This window comes from Pterocles gutturalis, unplaced genomic scaffold (genome assembly GCF_000699245.1).
Source record: "Pterocles gutturalis isolate BGI_N339 unplaced genomic scaffold, ASM69924v1 scaffold12612, whole genome shotgun sequence".
NCBI lineage: Eukaryota > Metazoa > Chordata > Aves > Pterocliformes > Pteroclidae > Pterocles > Pterocles gutturalis.
This window is the reverse complement of record NW_010110336.1, coordinates 1-21,473: the sequence shown is the minus strand read 5'-3', so window position 1 is coordinate 21,473 and position 21,473 is coordinate 1. Positions and strand designations below refer to the sequence as shown.

Here is a 21,473-nt window from a genome sequence, read left to right as displayed (position 1 = left end):
GTGGCAGGGCTGTGACCTCCTGCCACAGGTCACTTCCCCCAGTGGATGTGAGGAAGAGCCAGAAGCTGTAACCTGTTAAGGTTAAAAGAGCTGCAGCTGGAAGAGCTCATCTGGTACCACATTCCTGGCACTGCCTTCAGGCGATTTACGCTGATTTCAGTTGAATGCCTCTCCATCTTTGTAGAAACACGCTCGGACGAGAGAGCAGGTTAGATGTGGCGAGAACATGTCCCACAGGCCACCAGCAGGGTTAATCTGCCAGGTGTTCACGGTCCCAGTGCTCCTCGCTGAAACCACAGCCTGAGTGCAGGGCGTGCGAGGCGACTTCAGTGGTTCTCCCTTTTATCACAAAACTGCAAATGAGAACCTTCCACGGTGAAAACAGCTTTTTGCTCACTTCACAGGATGCAGAGAGAGATGTTCTGTTTCAGGCAGACCTCACGCTAGGATCTCACTACAAATTTTTCACATAGTGCAAACAGTCATGAAAAGGAAAAACAAGTATAAAAAAAAAATAATGAAAAGGAAAACAAACTATAAAAAAGTGACAGTGAATGCAACAGCTGCTCTCAGGGATGAGCATCAAGGCTCTGTTTCATGTTCATTGAACAAGCAACTCTAATGCTTTTGGACATTTTTTATTATTCCTGCTCCAGCACAATTGTGGCCTTGCCTCCCTCTAGTGTTCACTGCCCTTACGGAGAGTTTAAGCTGATCTGTCTGCCTGTGAAGGAGAACAGCGGATGCAGGGACACAAGGATGTCTGTGGGATGGTAAGCTTCAGGAGAAAGGAAAGGGCAAGTGTCAGCAGTGATCTGCTTCAGGGGCACATCATGGGCAGGATAAATCTGCCAGAGTCCCCTTCTGCACTGTTTGTAGATGAACAGAGAGGCCTTGGGAGAATTAAATACTCAATCCAGGTGACTTGGTGAACCAGGGACAGAGCCAAAACTGAAATGCAGGAGTCTTCACTTACAGACCAGTTCTAAACCTTAGCAGTTTTAACCTTGTTTCTGTGCTCAGCTACATGTACACAGTTTTAACCTGCCTTGTTGATATACAGCAGTTCTTTCACAAAGCCAAGCAGCAGCACACAGGTTTACCGAGAGAGGAGACAGATGAAATTTAGTGGTGTTGGGTCTTCACAGAGGAACCCTTGAACCTGCATAAAACCCCACTGACTTCAAGGGGCCTCCAGGCAGATCTGCAAGTCCATCTCCTCAGATGTGACAGAAAGATCTGAGACTTAATTTGTTCTCAAATCAGAATTGTAATGCTTTGGCAGTTTTAATGTGAGAAACAGATGAGCAAAATTAGCTTTCATTACAAACAGTGTGGATGGCTACTAAGAAGTGAAAAGAGATGTATAAAGGGTAAATAAAGTCGTCATTCTCTGTGCCTAGTGCTTTAAAATGTCTAGCATGGAAATAACTACTGGCACAAATGTGAAAGGCTAGGAACAAGGCAATCAGGAAACACATGCACAATAATCACTATTTATGACCTTAGAAAACTGGATATCTTACCTAAATTAGAGCTATGTCACTTCTGCTAGATGACTCAATCTGGTATGTCCCATTCACATTTACATCATAGATTAATCATTGTTTAACCAAAATGTGGCAAGAACACTTCTTCTGGGATCTTACCTTTCACATTTGATACCAAGAAACTTTGTTTAGAGCTATTCTACATAGTTTGTGCAACTACTACCTGTGGGTGGGCGAGGAGGGTATGGAGTTCAAGTACAGATTTGGGAATTATCACTGAAAAAAAACAAACACATCTCCCTGTTCTGCCAACTCATGCTTTTACCACATTTTCAGAGCTGTTCATCTCCTTCTCCTGACTTCCAAAAGTGCAACTCTTATTTCAAAAGCAAGTGAACTGGTGCTTATTTCCCTTCAATTAGTCTGTTCCCTACATACAAGCAGAGTACTACACTGTGGCCTTACCAGCTGCTGGAGGTGTAATTTTTTCTAATTGTTTTCTTAGACTGACTTCCTAGGGAAAGGTGTACGTGATCATATTGGAGCAAGGGCTCCTTACGAATAATTGTGAAAGACACTGTCCATATTTATACAGCCCTATTTGAGAGAGTGGCAGGAATATAAAAGAGACCAGTGAATTGTTGGCACCCACCTGTTCCTGCTCAGCTTTGTTCAGCTGCACATGTGTCTAGTGAAGCTTGTTTGTTAGAGGATGGACTAAGCTGCCTGATGGCTCAGCTGCGATCTACTCAGATTTCTAACTTTATCAGCAGCAGGAAAAATCTAAATCCAAGATTGCAATCAACCACAAAACAGAAATCCTTAAAAAAAATAAAGCAGACTATATTATTTTCAGGGTTTTTCAACCTACTTCTTATACCCGCAAAACTAAAACTAAGATAAATCAGACAGAATTCAAGGCTTGAGGGCCCTGGTCTCTACTCCATCTCACACCACAACCACCCACAACAGAAAGTTTCAGTTGGTTGGGCAGATTTACCAAAAGCAGCAGCTCAGCACAGGTGCCTCTACAAACAGACCCACCCAGTGGAAAGAGCAGTCTGAGTGGTGCCAACCAACAGCGCGATGGCTTTCAGATCCCACATCAAGGCTCAGAAAAAGCTTTTTTTGCAACCTGAAGGCAATAAGAGAGATACTAAATGGTGTCTTATACAATTGCTTTTAAATGATCACTTTTCATAACATAAATGTATTTACTCAGCCCAGCAGCTTCCAGTAAGATATCACACAGGCTTCAAAATCCTCTACACAACCCCAGCTCTGCACTGTGCAGGCAGACAACCCAATTCACTTTTTTCTCTTGGGCAGCCCACCTGCCCAGGCCCTGCAGAGACTGATCCGTTTCCAGTGTCTGTGGCTTCCCAAAGCTCTCATCTGAGAGTCCTGGGAGCAACATGAGAGCTTCAACCCCATCATCTGACTTTCTTAATTAATTGCACATACGGAGGACATCAGCGCTCATGCCACAAATAACATAAACGCATATTTTGAATGCAGGTCTGGTGACGTGACATTTAAAATGGAAATACAAAGCTGTTACTGATTTTTCAGGCTATTGTTCGGATCACAAATCTAGCTTTATTCTAACATGCCTTCTGTACATTACTTCAGGTGAATGAAGCAGAATGTAGTCTCATGTTAGCGATTACCTTTGCATATTGCACCTTTTCTGTGTTTCCTAAATTAAACTAAAAATCAGGATCACGATCAGGAAAAAATTTCCTAGACAATGTATCTCTGAACCATTTGCATGTTTAATGACTCATTTTACACTCGGAACTGGGTGACAAGAAAACCAACCCAAAACTTAACCAAAAAACCCCAACAGCAAATAAGATCTGGAATCAAAAGCCTTTCACGTTCTCCTTTTAAATCTGTCAGAGAAATGGTTACAGACATGGCTGGGAACATTGTTGGGCCTTTATGTATCTTACGAGTTTACGTACTTTCCTAGAAGAATAACAGAAACCTCAGTAGTAGGCATCATCAGTAACAGAAAGCAGATATACATTTTGGTGAAATTCCAGCAGTACCCTGTAAGCTACTGACCTTATTTGCAGTATATTCCAGAAGAGACTACAGACTTTCAAACTCACATCCCTGCAATGGCTGCTGTATGTGTAAGATGATTAAAAAGTGATGCCTACCTACTGCCCAAAGGCAGGCTTTTTCTCACTTCCAGATTAGAAGAAAAACTTTGCTTAAAATAGAAGTCATAGTATCGTACAAAATGGTTAAGTGAACCTACAAACACAATCAACTTCTTAAAGCTAAGCAAAACCTACCAATATCCCAACACAGATTCATCCCAAGCTATCTCCTCTCTTTTGACAACTATCTGGGCCTTTTTTTTATCCTGGTTGCGCTTTTTGCTCTCAGTGGGGTTTTCTTTAAGTCTTTTGTCTTTATAAGGTCTTGCTTTCTTTTTATTTACCAAACCTGTCTCAAATTTAATTCTCTTCTGCTTCTCATTTTCTTTTCCAAAATCTGCATCTTCACTACTATCCTTTCTTTTCTGCTTTGTGGCTTCTTTCTCATACTTCATCTCTTCACCAATGTATTTTTCCACCTCAAAATGTTTTATCTGAAATTTTTGTTCTTCTCCATAGGAGCTGGCAGAAGACTCAGCAAGCACAGGTTTGTAGCAGTCTTTAGATTCTGCAACCAACAGGCTGAAGCTCTTATCTCCAACAGAGGCCACCTCAGATGCTTGCTCTTCTTTACAGTATCCCTTGTTATAGTGACAATTAGGTGGCTTTTCTAGTCCATGCTCAAAAGCTGATGGCCAGCTTGGTGATTTATTTTCTCCAGCATTTGCAGGTGACTGGGTTTCTGAGAAAAGGCTAGAATGCTGCCCTTGTTCACAGTTAAGCTTTGAAGATATAACCTCACCATGGTCACTTTCTCCTTCAATGGTTTTATCTTGAAACTCTTCCTCTTCTGCTTCTCCTAAATACCTTCTTGGCTCTGGACCTCCAGCTTGCTGAACTTGAACGCAATCCATGAATTCATCTTGAAAGGAGTCAGATGTTTTCTTTGAATTCTTCATGAGATTGACAAGCTTTGTTTCTCTGCACAAAATGGATAGAAAGTCTTAGTCATTAATACTGACCAATTTGCTTAGCATCTGTTGAATAAAAAAAAAAAAGCATGTATTTTTAAAACTACTTTTTAAACAGAAAATTTAAGATTCTCTCTTGTTAACTCATCTCCAATTAGCTGCAGACAAGAAGCAATTACATTATATACTGACTGTCAAGTAATAAAGTTACTAATTTCTTTGGGAGATTCATTCTATTGTACAGTTGCAGTACAGTTGTATCAGGTAAACTGTGTGACCCCACAGCAGAAACAGAACAGAAACAACCAACCTGACTGCCATAAAAAACCCCAAAAGATAAACATGCTCCCAAAGCAAAATTACTTCTCAGTTTATACTCTACTCTCCCTTTCTCAGGCTGGAAGATAAAGTGGTTAGATGCCAAAGATATCCTCTGTGGGAAGGGCAGCTCTGAAGACCCCTCCCTTAAATGTATCTTGTTCTGCTTTAATTCACCAGCTTTATACACTAAATTTGTTAAAACGACAGACAGACTTGCAGCAGTTCTCTACACTCCGTTTTCTGTGACTAAGGTCTTCTTTGCCTTGTCAATAGGAATCTTTAAGTCCAAACTACTTCCTTCTAGACTGAGCCCTGAAGATGCTGTACCAAAATAGGTACAGCTTTCCCCAGATAGCAAAATAAGTGAGAAAACTGCACAGTCTTCAAGACCTTTCCTGTGGGTTGTTACTGAAGATCCAACTGTGGGAACGCTAAGACTGAATTTCAGTCACAAGTATGATGTTTAAATGGACAGTGCCCCTTACAACCAGTAAACCAAACAACAAAAAAAAAAACCCAAACCAAAACAAAACAAACCACAAACTAGTCCAAGTCACTTAACAGGAGACAACAGGGCTAATGAAAGAGTTTGAAAGTACAAACTACAGAGTAATAGTAGAAAAACCACCTTACTGACTTACTTGATCCGGTGCTTATTTCCTTGCAGGTGGGACTGGTATGTTTCTATAGATGTAAGTGTAAGGTCACACATCGTGCACACGTAATAACCAACCCCAACTGTTGAAAAGAAGGAACCTGTAGGTTAGAGAGACTGAAAAATGAAAGGCAAAACTCAAAGCGCATAATCATCTCACTCCATGCAAGAGTCCTAACATAATGTTCCCATAAACAGTGTTTATAGACAAAGTCTCTGCTGTGATTTTACACTAGAATGGTATTTATGAATGGAGCTGGTGAGGTGTCCAGTTGTAGCGTAACCATGGTTTAAAGATTAACAAGTAGTATTTCTGATGACTGAAGTGATCCAAGATAATTCCAGTAAACCATTGTCAAGTGCAGATGAGAATGAACTACACTGAAAAATCAAATACTATTGTAAATACCTGACCCAACGCAAGCACCAACAGATACCAATCCAGTCAGTCCATATTTAATTAAAATAAAATCAGTTTAAACATTACCTGCTCAAAAGTTCATGCAGCTTTGGCTGAACCCTGCGAGGATGCTGAGGAAATTGCCACTACGGTACATTATGAATACTGTACACGGAGCCGCAGGCAAATAAAACGTAAGGTCAGATGAAGGAACCCTTGTGTTTCCTAGGTTGTAATTCTCTCCTCTCCCACAAGCTGTATCATCTGTAGACCCAAGTACTCCAAAACCAGTGAGTAACTCTTTTCCCCATGCAAATCCAAGGGCTTCATGCATTAGCAAAATGCAGCATTAATTCCAATGGGCTACTGCTCTGCGGCAAAACGTATTATTTTGTTTAAATTATAGCACGACTTAATGAGAGCTGTTTTATACTAACAATGACTTTCGACTATGAGGTAGGATTTTGAATTCTTTACTAAAGAAAAGATTGACAGTTCTGTTGCACAGGACCAGATAATGCCCCCTCAAAATTAATGGAGGTTGCACTGCAACAGGGCCTTGGCTTTGAACACAGCGCTTGAGCTGGAGACAGTCCTCATGGGAGGCTAAAGACAATGACTGTTTAGGAAACAAATTTCCTTATGTGGGAAGACTGAAATAATTACGATAACAAGTTTCATGAGTAAAAGATTAAGGGAAGACATGACACCAGTTTTCAATTATTTAAAGAATGCGACAAAAGGGAAACAGATTATTCAATTCCTGTGTCTGCTTCATGCTCTGTGCACAGTGAAGAAACGCATTGTGATCAGAGAGAGCCGAGTTCAATGTCACTAGAAGGTTGAGAATATAAAGATCAGTAAGTCCTGGGAGATGTTCCTTATGGAGGTTGTGGAATTTCCAGCACAGACAAGGTGGATGAACATCTTAAGAGGGACACAGGTACAACTGATCCTGACCTTGGACTTTGGGGACTGGGCTATTTTCTATGATCCTTTGAACCCAAGTGCAGAACTCAGTGAGGACTGGATTTGGGTCTCCAAGTCAAAAATGAATATTTTCCAACTTACAGCTGTCAGAGACAGAACTTTAGCCACTCATAGACCAAACAGAAAGGAAAAAATGAACTTGTTCTGTAACTCAGGAAAAGACTATAATTTCCTTGCACACATCAGAACATCCTTGAATGAATCAGAACAAAGCACTCAAGCTATGCTCAGAGATTGTAACACTTGCTCATGTTCTGCTTACCAGGTGTGCCAGATTCCACCGGGACAATTTTGTCTCCTAGGTCCTTCAGTATCTTTTTCCGTACTTCATTTCTTCTGTGTTTCTTACCAGCATAATGCTCCTGGGCCACAAGTGGAGTATTGAAGGAAGCACAGCAGAGCCTGCAGTACTTGTCTGGATCATTTAACTTCAATCTTGTGCTGGAGGAAGATGAAGACTCTTCAGGTTTTGAAGGCAGCAAGGGCTTCTCGGCCAATGGCTTCTGTAAAGCTGGAGACATGGAAGGAGAGGATAAATCTGCTGATAGCACAGCAAAGGAAAAGCTAAAACAACTCCATGGAGCAAAACAGGTGACTGCAGAACTACAGAGCTGGAAAGGAGAGCAGCCTCCTGGGTGCTGAACCACTTGCAAGAGACTACAAAATATCTTAGTCCTTGCAAGGATATGAGAGTACAGACTGATAAGGAACACAGCCCTGGAATATTCAGAAACCTTATTAGATACCTAAAAATCAGCTATGTTTGATGGCTGGTCACTCTAAGGTCCTTACATAGTCCAAGAAAAGAGATTTACCCTGCAGAGCATGATTCAGAGAACGTACACTATGCTCCATCTTTAAATACAATTCAGAAACTTGTACAGGACTAACACCAGTTAAATGTTCCTCATGGACTAACTGTTTTTTAATTTCTTATCATACTAATTTATCAGAGTAAAATCTTGTTGGGACTGCAGTGAATTCTCAGAACAACAAACACCTTTCATTAATAAAAAAATCAGAAATATTTGCCTTTAGTTTGAATCAGTGAAAGACAGGGAATTTGGAAGCAAGGTTCCATGGCTTCAGAGTGGCACAGGGTAGTATCTTTATTCACCTTAGGCTACCACAAGACAGCTCCACAACTTTGGCAGAATAGAAAAGCACACAGACATGGCAACTGTAGGAAGATACTTGTGTATATTTGTTTCAGCAAGTGACAGGAAAACATATGCAAAGCAAAGTATTTAGTTCTTACCAGCAACAGGCTGCACGCTCCCTGCTGGAGTGTGGGCTTGGCTTCCTTGTAACTGCTTCAACTTTTTAGCGTGGATCTTTCCCAAGTAGTGAGATGAAGCACTAAGTGGGGAACTAAAAATCATGTTGCAGAGATGGCAGTATTTGTTTTTGTCTGGTACTCCACTCCCATCCATCTGAAACCAGGCAAGGGCAAGCTCAGTTACAAGCATGCACTGAAGTATACAAGGAAACATGTTATTTAGCAACAAAGAGGAATAGTCACCTGGAAACTGATACAATCCATCTTCTTCCTTTTGTCATGCTCCTGCTTCTCATTTTTCTCACCGTGCGTTTGGATGTAATGATGAACTTTCTGAGCATGCTTTTTGCCCTGGGAAGAGATTAGAATTACTTCTCTTTCAGTAACAAGGATCCAAGCAGTGATATATCCGGTGACTGGAACTTCATTCATCAAAAACTGCTTTTAGCACATGTGAAATTGTGCCTGTATAAAGCAGAGCAACAAGCAGACAAGCACCAGCTCATGTAACAATACTGTAGTTTAATCAATAACATCGTACTCATAATATTTTGCCTCAGGCAGCTCTCAGAGTTATCCTCTCTCAATTCTTTGGGGAACGAAAAATCCTGATATCTCCCCCTTACAAACAGGGACACTAAACAGGTAAGCAAAGCAATACAGCCATGCCACAGAGCAAGTCTGCTGTGCATCATTACCACTAAGCCTGGGGACTTGACATCAAGGCCATCCCATGCTGTGGCCCAGAAGAATGACAGGCAGCACAACTTAACTTACCTCCCTAAATAAGAAATCTAGTCTCCCCATATAGTCAGCGGAGAGAAACAGGTTTCCCTGGAAGCTGAGTTAAAAGTATCTCCAGCTTGGAGTCAGTCTGTGGAGATTTCTACACCTTTCTACTGAGGATACAACAGTCCAGGTAACTAAAATTGGCTGTTAATGTATACTTCCCTCAGACGCAATTATTTTTTAATTCTTAGATGCTCTCTGAACCTATAGCCTTCAAACTCTTGCACTTGTAATGTACTTACCCATGTGTCACACTACACATTGGTAAGCTACAAAGCAAAACAAGTAAGTTGTCTTCTCTTACCTCATGCTTTTCAGATGTCTTTCAAGGACTGTGAGGAGCACTGCAGCATATAACAGTATTATCAAAGAGAAAGAGGACCTATCATACCTGGCTAGACAATACAAACACAACTGAGAAGAGAGTCGGTTATTTCCATCAATTCATTTTGTAATTGTGAAGTCGGGCAACTTTACAATTGTATCTATTATCCTCAACTGGATTTTGACCCGAGAAACAGAAAAATCAAACTGATGGTCTGAACTCCATGAAGTTTTGACAGTACAACTGCTGCTTAAGTTAAATCAAAAGATATACACCTTACTAGACCTGTGTCTTAATAATGCGAATAGCAACAAAGACTCCAGACAGCAACTGACATTTTAAACTTTTAACTTTTGCAAGAAGAAAGAAAAAGGTAGTAATGTCTGTGCCTGCAAACCTGCACACTCTCAAGATCAAGTTCCAAAATAAGGCCTGCTTTCCCATGTCTACACAATATCCCAAGGTAGTTGTTCCATGAAATGCCTTCAGTACAATTCATACAACCTGCCTCAAGCAACCAGAGGTGCGCAGAGCAGCACATGTGTATCACTGGGTGAAGCCTCAGAAGGCACAACTTCAATCCTCTATACCTAGCACTGCTTTGTGCCATATATATGTTCTGGCTCATGTGGTGCAGATCTGCTTCAATCCCACATACAGCACAGCCTGAACCTGCTCAGTTCCTCCTAAAATCATGCTGCAATATGCAGGTGATTGCCCTTCTGAACCCACAGCTTTCACATGCAAGTCTGGTTAATGTCTAAGCCTCACATAAGGGTTGGGAAACACACTATAAAAGGTCATAAGTGGCTTTTTATAACACTATGTAGAAAACTCAAACACACCAAAGCCACAGTGCTTGCTAGGAGAAATCCTCCCTTCCAGCCTACCTGATAGTGTGATGTCCTTTGAGATTCAAACTGCAGCACTGCCTCACAAACCTTACAGAAAGTGTCGGTGAAAAGGTCCTTCCTTGTTGCCTCATCTAAAATATCATCTAAACGCAAAGAGCAAAAGAAAAAAAAAAAATCAGTCAGTAGATAGGACAAGATATATTTGCATATCTTTGCTTACACAAAACATCAACCACTTGAATATTCACATGCAGCACAGGATGAAGGAACCAATGTTCATCCACTGAATTGCACCGTGCCTCGCTCTAGCTTCAAAGCAATGCTGTAAAGCCACCTAAACATTCCTACTTACAGAAGTAGTGCTCTCATGGACTTATAAAGTAGTATTAAGAATACCTAGGCACTAAAATCAAAGACAGATAATCTTCATGGGGTTTTCAGTCCAAGTCAAACAGGGCACAATGTCAGAATTACTTGACTAATAGCCTAGAAAGGATTTTAACTGGACTAGATCACACAGTTAGTTAGATACGGGAATATTCCTTAAAGAAGAGATTCAAAGAAAGTGTGAGTAGCTCAGCACACAAGAAAAGCTCCTGAGACCTCCTGTCCCAGGAAGGTTGTACCTGTGTCCCATGTACCAGTTTAACCAATTCAGTTATATGGGCAAAAACTGCTCCAATGGCTTGTTCTGATTTTCTTTGCCCTGTTCCCAGTTAACTCATGACCTGTATACACTTCAATTCATACTAAAATTGACCCAGACTTGAAGCTATTCCTGAATAGCTGTATATGCAGACTCATTGACCTGGGGGGCTGCAACACCCTGATAAGCACTTAAAATTACGAGACTGAAACACATCCTTCAGAAGAGCCACAGAACTAGACAGTTCAATTAAACCATGCTTTCAAACAAAGCTGAGGTTAAATACTGGGGAAAGTATTGTGATGTCTTAACTGAGCTTACTCCCTCTATGTTTACCCAACAGTCCATCCTGGAAGCCAAACATGGAGCAGCTGGCCTTCCATGCTTTGCACACAACCTGGATTGATCGTGGGCACGGAAAGCATCATTCCCTGTGCTCTCACAGCTTGGTGCCAAAAGGCATCCAGAAACCCATAAAATACTGAGTAGTGTGTACTGCAGCTCTAAATAATGATGCTAAGCTGTGGGATGATCGGTTCATAAATGATTGAGTAAGGACTAAAGTCCCTGGTGTGGGCCCTGGACAACACATGGCTGCCATCTTTGCACAAGCAAAAAGCCTCTTAAAAACCAGAGTGTGAATTTTGGTACAAGCTGTGTGACATACACTTTAACTGAGCTAGTTATCACCCCAGAAAAAAACTGCTTGCTTGTGCCTGCAGTGGAAGCCTGAGCCAAGGAACACAAAACTGCTTTGAGAAGCCAACATTAAAACGTGCAACCAGCTGCAAATCTATCAGCAGCTCTATGGGCACTGACAAAACCTGAGGAAAGGCAGATGCAGAGACTTTCCTCAGACTGTGTGCCTGGCTAACCTCACTCTGCCTTCCCAAAGCAGCACTCCTCTTAATAGACCTGGCTCTGATGAGGCTGAGATAGCAACAACAACCGAGTTGTCTGGCAAGGTTAACCATCAGTCCCTGATATAAGAATTAATTTTCTAATAAAGACTTAATTTTCATGAGGTACAATGGTCAGATGACTAGTCCTTTAGAACTTTTGTATTCTGTATGAGTCATCCTGAAATGTTTGATATTCTACTGATATAGATTTACATAGCTTAGCCCTACAATAAACAACTTGAATCCACATGAGAAAATCCAACAACTTGGTTCTGAAAAATAGCTGAAAGCCCATCTTGCACTGCAAACGCATCAATTGCCAATGTCTGTAGCGGAAAAGGCCCACTTACAGAGGAAAATTACAGCAGTTTGTTCAAGTGTATTGACCTGTAAAAACATAGCTACCTAGATATAAATGGAACAATATTCTCTATCTAAAAAAAAAAAGCAAATTGCAATGCAACTAGGCACAAATCTATAAAATATTACTACCATGGGCAGTACCCACTATTATTTCAATGTGCATAACCTCTCACTGGAAAACAGATATTAGTTAAGGCCAGTATTCTATGCATATTTTTCCTTGACTTAGCAGTGAACTGCACAGCCTTCTAGGCAGACAAAACCCAACCAACACGCTACAAAAAAACCCTAAAAACCATTGTAACATGAAATCAAAACTGTGTTTTTAATTCACCTTCTTCTTGGCTGACCACTGCAACAAAAAGGTTGGATTATAGGGACCAGAAGACTGGTTGTCCACTTAATTCCTATGGTGCCTCTTGGAACTGTCCTGAACCCTGTTGTGTCCTTGTCTTCAATGGCATTTTGCACTAGCTGATGAATTGCGCTAATATATATTCTAAGGACAGTTTTAAATATTACTCTTCATTGTTAGAAGAGTTGTTTTCATTCTTTAATATTGTAAAAAGGTTGACAGGACTTGACTTACTCAGATTCCTTCTTCTTTGTAAATTTATCACATCTTAGTTCTTTTCTCTTTATAGTTTATGTTTTCTGTTTCTCATTAAGTCTTTCCATTTTTTCACCTAACACTGCTGTCCCTCTGTTTTGGCTCTCTCTTTTCTCAATATGCTACTACAGCTGAGTCAGCAGTGATGAATGCAGAGCTACAATAACCTCAGTGAAGTCTCCTACCTCAGCCTAATGCTTGTAGCAACACTAAGCCCAAGAACTGTTTTCCCCCAAGAGAAAGATCTACAAAAATAAAGACAGAGAGTTCACAACATTTGCCTTGATTTTGGAACCATAAAGAGCTGCTCTACTCAGTTTTTCTGCACGGTCACAAGATGATTATTACCACACATCACATGAAACAGGCAGGGTTCCCAAACAATAACTTGGCTGGGGAACGCACACCACGAGCACGGTAATGTAACCTGCTTTAATGCAGCTCTTGGCATTCACCTGCTGTTATATTAGCGTGGGAGTTCAGCTCTGGCTGTATCAGCATGATACAGTCAAGCACAGCATAACCCTGTCTGCTTTCCTTATGCCAAACAAGGTCAAAACATCCTGATCCGCAAAAAGGATGCAGCAGCTGCTACCCAAGTCTGTCAGAAGCACAGCTACCTATCACTTCTGAAAATGCTGGGCAGCCACTTTAAAAAAAACCTGAGCTGATCATTTCAGCCTCAAACTACATGCAAACCCGTACACATATGCACAGCCTTTTTATTTTCTGTATAGCTAGTGGACTTTTAGGCAAATACATATGCTGTTACAATAGAATGTATTTCTATGTGGTCTTCTGGTAAACTGCATGGAGACAAACTCAGGAAAAAACTGATGTGTCTCTCACTTAAATCCCAACTGGTCAGTACATTGTGAATGACCTTCAGTCCGGTCTGGGCAACTGTAGACTCCTTCCCAATGGCAACCACACACATCAAGAGCTCTCTTTGCTAAATGACACGTCTCTGCTCACTTCCAGAGAAAGGTCATGAGCACGTCTGCCCTTTCCTTCTAACTGTGCCTCAAGACCCCTTGCAAAACACAAAAATGACAGAGCTCAGGGAGATCTATGCTACCACTGCCTGTGTGCAACCAGTTCTATAAATATTAAGCTGAACTTGAGGCCTTCAGCTTTCAGATTCACAAGACATCTTTCCTAGTGACTAGGAAAAACTTTTTTTTATAAATTGGCTTACCTCACAGTCTGCAACCATGCCATCAAAAACTCTTCAGAGAATCAATCAAAAGCAGTAGCCCTGCAGAACTGCCATACTGACCTTGCCATGTTTATGCCTCCAAAATGTTTAAATAAAGGTACTGGTATTATGAACTTGGAGCAAACTTGTTCACATCAAGTTTCTGTCACTGTAGAACAGTTCAAATACTGTTTTTTACAAAGAGACTACTCCTTAATAAAAGGATATGAAAAAAATGCTTTAGACATGTAAGACACGAGTGTTTTTTTTTTAAATAGAAGATACAAATATTCATGCCACATGATGAAGTCAACCACTAATTTTTAGTGTAGCTTTTCCTTTCTTTTTAGGCTATTCCCCAAAAAACAGTTTATGTTGGTCAACAGCCCACACTTTGGAGGAAAAAAACAGGTCTCTGGACTATCTGGACTGGAGATGTTAGTTCAGCCCACACTTCCTATTTACTAATGAGCAATATTTTCTCATGTGATTCTCAGTACGTCCTATAGTCTGTCCTTGCCACTGTTTCCTCAGCTATATTATGAAACCTGTGGTAGCTCGTACTGCCACAGACATGCTGTTTTGAAGTCCACTGATATCCTAAGAAAAGATATACTACAGCAACAGCAATTATTAACAGCACTTTACATATCTAAAAGGATGCACGAAGTGAAGCAGCACATACATAAGGAGTTTCTGGCAATCAAATGATGAATCTGATCCTACTGAAATGCTAAGAAGAGCTTCGCAAGTGACTTTAGCACAGCCAATTAACCTCAGATACTCATGAGATCCCATTAAAGGAAGCGCAAAGATCCCTCACAGATTTATCTCATGGGAAGCGTGGAGCACTGTAACAATTCCCTCTGGCTTCTGGGCTCAGAAATCCCACTGACCAGATTGGTACCTCTCTTCAGTAACAACTCTGTTTTCAGTGTCACCTCACAGCAACGAGATTGCAATTGTCCTGGGCAGCACGGCTTCTGAAAACACAGGTGATCCACACTTTGTTGGATCACTGCACATATTAACCACGTGTATTTATAGATTTCTTATTTCAAGCAAACTTCATTATCAGCTCAACAACACATCATCTGCCTTACCTGTTATCCTTCCTAAGCTCTTGAGAAATACTACTTTTCAGAGGGAACTGGGCTGAGAAATGTACCTGTCAAAGCCGATTGATTAGACAGAATGGGAAATGAGCATTCAAGTACCACCCAGGTATAAAGGCAAAAATCCATCTGATAACCCACCACACTTCACTTGTATGCCCAGAAGGAAAATGTGACAGTCTAGACTTCCATGAAAGTACTACTTAAAAGCTGTTCTTAAAAAAGCAGATATTCACAAACACAGAAAATATTATTGTTGTTAGACTGTGAAGGCTGTAGAAAGCAGACCCTGGAGACAACTGCTGCCCTTCGTGACAACCCCTTAGAACTAGCATAGTCTCAAAGGGAAAACTAGAAAAACAGGTGACATTTTCCCTTTCTTTCCAATGAAAGGAATGGAATATTTTTTATTCTTTTGACTGCTAAATCTCAGCAGTCACTATAGTACTTCCTGTGATTAATTCAGCTCTTATTACAATTCAAGAGCTTGAAGTCTAGGACACAGAACATGTGCCAAAAATATTTTTTTAAAAATCAATCAAAAATGCCTCTAAAATGCAAAAAAGCAAAACACATGCACACACACGAGTCAATCTGTATTCCTTCTCGGTTTTGTTAACACTACTGATTTATAGCTGTTATCTAACATATTTGGCCATTTTAATAAACGGCTGCTTTACAATCGGATTCAAATTCCGGCCACACTGCAGAGGCTGTGGAGCCCTAACAGAGAATGACGACAGGAGTGAGAGGAGGTAAGAGAGGATGAGGCCAGAAAGATAGCTTTATGCCTCTACACAGAGAAATAAGACAACGTGGGTCTGTTCATTGGAGATGCTGAAGACTGGTTATACTCCCACACTATGAAAAATTTTGAGAAGCCTGCCTGAAACCAGACAGCAGCATCGCTGCCTTTCTTCAAGCACTGGATGCTAGCGAAATACACGTGCAACCTCTCAGTCCTCAAGCTTACCAGGAATCCCAGTCTGACTCAGTACTAGATCCTTTTCCAGGCATCCTGGGAGTTACTTTATTTACATAGTACCTTCACAACATATCAGAACAGCCATTCCTTCCCTGGGCTTCCAAGTGGCGGCTGTGCCAAGCACTCACAATGCCAGAGATGGACTGGAAAGCTGTGTTCCCATACAGTCTGCAGAATTAATAAGTAGACACTGACTGCAATATCATGTAGCCTCGGCCTAAACAATGCTTTGGTTCTCCCTGCCCGTTTAGTCCTTGCCCTCTTGACTGATACAGCCAAAGAGAGCCCCTTACTGGTGCTAAATTCAGAATGATCTGGATGTTAAATACCTCACCTCATGCATGTGTCAAGAGAAAGGGATGCACCAGTTCTGGTCATGTTTCAAATGAATGATAAGACCGCTTGCTATCCCCCTACTAATTCCCCAGCCACCCAAATCACTGTTTTAGTAGTGTGCATTTATAAACATACACAATTATTAATACTTCTGTATGCCTGTGTTAAAATTGCATTGCAGGACTGCAATAAAAACAGTTCACTCAAGACCTAAGGATGAGATCAAGAAAATGAATGCCAAATGTGCAGATATCTACAGAAAGGAGGACTTAACAGTTAATGTCATTCACTTGCATCCAAAAATGACTTAAAGCAAAATAAACCCAAAACTGCTCAGTGTGAGGGTCTGATTGGGAGACCCTGGGTCTACTCTCAGCTGTGATGCCTACTTGTTAAAACTCGCTCAACACTCTTAAACCTACCTTCTCAAATGTTTTTATTTAGGCATTTAAGCTTCAAAACCCCTGGTTTTAATTTCTGTGTGTCTCTGATTCCTGCAACTGTACAATTATTTTTTTAATGTTGAGAATACACCCAGCCTATATCAATAGACAATGAGGAGCAACCAAGAGGCAATGAAGAACACACTCTTAAAACAAGATCAGCTTGATTGTTTTAATGTTCGAACACTGAAACACAGGCACTGAGATGCCAATTGGAACTGCAAGTGCTCAGCATCTCACTTAGCAAGAAAACTGAAGCAATTTAAGTACATTATTTAAAAAAAATCAAAATAACAGAGGTGGATTTTGGAAGTCTGGAACTAAACAGGTTGCCTAATAATAGTAAGTCAGACCCTTAGTGTCTGAATTGAAAGATAATTATTTGCTTACTGTTTCTTGATTCTCATTTACGATTGTAAAAGCACACACAGCATTTTATTTTTTTTTTAATCTTCAATGGAACAGCAATTCAGTTAAGGCATTAAACCACTGATGTGAGAAGGCTCAGGGACATTTTAACATTTTAAAACTTGAATATTTCACCACTTGAGAGAAATGAAAGGATGTCTTTTCAGTTTTAAACCTTTGCTATATCTTTTCTTACTTTTACTAGGTTAATTGTAGAGGAATCTTTGTGGCATGCCATGAAGGAAAGGCAGGGAAAAAAAGTCTTCCCTTGGGGCAGTACAAGTGTGGTAGGAAAAATACTAACATTAATTAAAATATCAGAGAAAAGGTAATTTAAAGAAGCATGTTCAGCCCAGGATTTTCTACCACTTGATTAAAAAGGAAATGCTCCCAGCTTTAGTCTATTATTAATTTTTCTTTCCCATTTCTTGAGGGCAGAGAAGACAGAAAGCAGAATAATGTAGTAAAGAAAAAGTCTAGGCTAGACACATCCCTTAAGGCAAAGGCATAAAGTTTCATGTTTGAGGTACTAAACCCACAAAATGACAGAGCCAAATTCTGCCCTCAAACGCCAACAGCAAACATAGCATTTTAATGAAAAATAGATGGAGATACATGAATCAAGTTCAACAACTGCAAGTCCTCAAGAGCATATATTGACCCACAGATTTTCTCATTTTACAAGCCCTTTCACGTGGCTGTCTCCAAGGCACATCTGGACCAGCACAAGAAATGGGGTTAGCACATCTTACCAGGCTACCACCTGTCAGCTTCCCAGTACCTGAGTGTGCGTGCTGAAGCCTGTCCCAGCTGCAAAACAGGTTAATTTACATCACGTGCACTGCATTAATTTGCTTTACGCTGTGCAAGCAAGAAGGGCAGGAGCCCGCACGCAGTCAGTTATCTCATCTCAGCTGACTGGCTGTAACTTCAAATGATGTACAAACTCTATTGCTTGTAATCAGGCAATCATATTCCTACTCTGTAACAGGATGAAAGATGAACAAAAGCTTCAGCTGTTCAAAACTGCAGGCAAAAAAGCACTACTGAAATCCAGCCCCTTTTGTCTGTGGTACAGCAGGAAAGCATGGTCACTGTACAGTAGGAGTCTGAAAGTAATCTTAGAAATAAACTGGGTTATCCATAGATATATAACTTAGAAAGGGCAGGCAAAGATAAAAACCCCTATCAAATACACTGAACTGCAGTGTAACAGCATGGTATTCCCACACAAGAAAGGGAGGCTGAATTAGACAGATTTTGATTTCTCCAGTTGGGTAAAAGATGTCTCTCCAAGGAAACAGTACTGTAGTAGCTCTAGATTTTCTCAGTGAGTTTAGTCACTGAATATTCCTTTCAATGTTTTGTTTAGTTTTCAAAGCTCAGGTGACCGGAAAAAAATGAAATGCCAAACTGGACTCTGTTGTTTGGAGACAAATGCATTAATGCCAGCACTGCATGTTTCCATAAACTAGTTTCCTTACTCAAAGATTTTTCCCTACAGAACATCATAACAAGTTAACTTAGAAGCATTTATATGCATCTCTGAACACTACATTATCACAGATTTGACTAAGACACACAGCTAAGCCTGTACACATGCAGGACTTCAGAGCATACAACTAAACTACCAACACAGGGGTTAAACCCAGCAATTGCCCAAAGCTTCTCAAATGCACAAACTAAACTAAAACAGTGTTAAAAGCCTTGATGGCCACATGGCTCTGTGATCACACAACAGAAGCAGCTGCAATTGATATAAAACACAAAGCTCCACCTTTTACCTTTAGCAAGTAACAAGACACTTTGCCTGCTCTCTTACTGCTCTGAACTCAGTCAGGACACAAAAAAAATCTTTTAAAGCATTAAGATTGAACTACTGTATATCAATCACTACTAATAAAATGAAAAACTTCTTGCAACACAGTTCCTTGGTGCTCTTCATTTTTCTCCCTGTTGGCCCAAGTCCTTTTGTTTCCACTACTCTGTCTCTGCTGAACATCACACTGGCCTCTGCTCCCTATATCCTGTCACACCCATGAGGGCTGGACTAGCCTGTCACAGCTGAAGCAGACTGAAGTCAGCTATTCTGCAAGTTGCAACTTTTTTTTAAAGTGTCAAATCATTTTTACTGCAATAAATAGCTCAGGATTTCAGAAAACAAGTATTTTTTTTTTTAATGATGCTGTCACATCACACTGTCAAAATGTGGATAGGGTGTAAGACGCCGATTAAGTCTATGCTGGATGGCTGGTTCCTTCTGAAGAAGAATTTAATGTATTAGACTTCTTGAACAGTGCAGGATAAGCTGTTAGTTTCCTTGCCAGGCATTAAATTATTTCCTTAGGATAACAGACCCTTTTCCCTTTCCACTCTGTCGTGGTTTAACCCTCCTTGGGTCTTAGGAAGACATAAGAAATACACCTCCCAATCCCCACTTTGTAAACTCCTTGAGGCAGGTTAAGACAAGTTACTTACCCTTCTGCCCGGCTCTCTTCTGACATATAAATGCTCCCATACAACTGAATAATAGTAGTTTGTGCAATGTTATTTCTCAGACTACTCGCAGTGCTACTTGAGACAGGCTTGTGGAATGTTGAGTGAAAAACATATAATCAATGAATTGGTACCTTTTTTTCCCCTCCAGGAAGAGAAGATTTATAGAATAGAAAAGGTGGGAGAAGGGAGAATTACTAATTGATAACATGGGAGAACTAGATACTGAGTCTTGAAAAAGGATGCATGGTTGTAACTACAGACTAACTACACTCTAACGGGTACCAAGGGCTTTTATCTTGTTGCCAGAGTCAAAATAAAACCCCTTAGGCTAATAAAAAAAACTCCAAAACCCAAAGGGGGTGAAGGGGTATGTGTGTGAAGAAATCATCAAGAATTGTTGCCACATAAAGTTTCCAAACTCAAAAGTTACTGCTAATTTTGTATTTAAGGATACCCTCTCTCTTCAACAGGTTCTCAAAACAGAAATTACCCATAATATCCAGTTCCACAGCTCTGTTTGGCACAGGTATAAATTGACAAGCATTAACTAGCAATCCTTGTTGTGCCTGGCTCACAGCAAAACTTGTACCAGATCTGCACTGAAGATAAGGGTGTAAATTATCTCTAAACACCGAAAATTTAAGAAACAACCCATAGAGCCTTAAAATCCCTTGAAATTCCCAGGAGGTCGAAGTACTTTTAAAGTTAAAGGCTTTGATGCTTATGCACCAAAGCACATTTTGGAGTTCAGGCACATAATTCAGTTCAAGAAATACGTGTGAAAAATGGAATTTAAACCTAAACATAGCAAGACTATTCCTAACTTTCCCCAAGTATATTCCTTTGAAGAGCATAGATACTTCTGGTGCTTTTTTTCCCCTCCAGAAAGCTCACTGCTTAAAATAGCTGTCAGCTTTTTAAACAAGAGTGATTAATTCCCCTGGACTTATTTCTGTTCAAGGGTACTACTAAATTTAACTGACAATGGGGAAATCTGCTGTTAATGGATGTTTCACATATTTAACAAAAGTCTATGTTTATGCATTGCTAAGTGTGTGGCTCTTTTTTTTTTAAACTTGATTTTCATTATCCAACTTAATGCTTATAAACCACTGACCAAAGCCTTTCAACGCACAAATATTTCATACCAGTTTTGAGTGGCTTGGTGCTCCTGGAAGCCCAACATGTGGCTTTGGGTGCTATTTGCTAGATTTCAGAAGAGATTACCTGGGAAGGAGAGGACATGGAAAGTTTCCAGCACTCCTCAGACACAACATGAAGATTCAATTCCAGGGCTCTGAATCAGAGATCTGGTGTATAAAAGTCACCCGTTTGACATCCTACTGGCCCAGAAGCATGAGATAAGGTGCTGAAGCTAGAACAAGACCCCTTTGTGCTTAAGAATTAAGTATAACACTACATTTTACGTGCTTGGACCAATTTCAGATACCTTACCTGCTCCTTCCACGTGTAAAACACAGAGAAGCCTCTCATTGCACTTCGCTCCTCATTAATTTCCCCCTTTGGTCTCAAACTCCTGTTACTTTTCTGTACCAGCATCATGAGAACACAGGTTACTTCACAGAGGGAACCGCACCACCATGCCTCTACCTTTTTGCCCCCCGCCATATTCTGACAGACAGGCCCCTGTCACAGCCCCGAGAGGCTTCCAGGAGGCCGGGTCCCACTCACCTTCGCAGCGGGGAGCGGCGAGCAGAGGCCGGGGGGTCTCCACCACCGCCATGGCTCCGGCACTGCCCACAGGGACCCGCCTCCGCCGTTC

General features: G+C 40.7%; 1 protein-coding gene across 1 annotated transcript; it reads right to left on the bottom strand.

Moving 5' to 3' along the window:
- Positions 1 to 3,792: 3,792 nt before the first annotated feature.
- Positions 3,793 to 21,434, bottom strand: LOC104461667 (zinc finger matrin-type protein 1-like). Its single transcript, XM_010073325.1, has 7 exons — positions 21,383 to 21,434; positions 10,222 to 10,328; positions 8,461 to 8,568; positions 8,197 to 8,371; positions 7,201 to 7,449; positions 5,535 to 5,649; positions 3,793 to 4,582 (listed from the first exon to the last, which is right to left on the bottom strand). The coding sequence occupies exons 1-7, from the start codon at positions 21,432 to 21,434 to the stop codon at positions 3,793 to 3,795; spliced, it is 1,596 nt and encodes a 531-aa protein (XP_010071627.1).
- Positions 21,435 to 21,473: the final 39 nt, after the last annotated feature.

What these genes read in the sequence shown, in the direction of transcription:
- LOC104461667 (XM_010073325.1), bottom strand. Translation starts at nt 21,434, where the DNA reads ATGGCGGTGGTGGAGACCCCCCGGCCTCTGCTCGCCGCTCCCCGCTGC. An exon ending in CGCCGCTCCCCGCTGCGAAG is followed by an intron (nt 10,329 to 21,382) that starts GTGAGTGGGACC and finishes CTTTGCGTTTAG; the next exon opens with ATGATATTTTAGATGAGGCA. An exon ending in TGGATTGTATCAGTTTCCAG is followed by an intron (nt 8,372 to 8,460) that starts GTGACTATTCCT and finishes GCCTGGTTTCAG; the next exon opens with ATGGATGGGAGTGGAGTACC.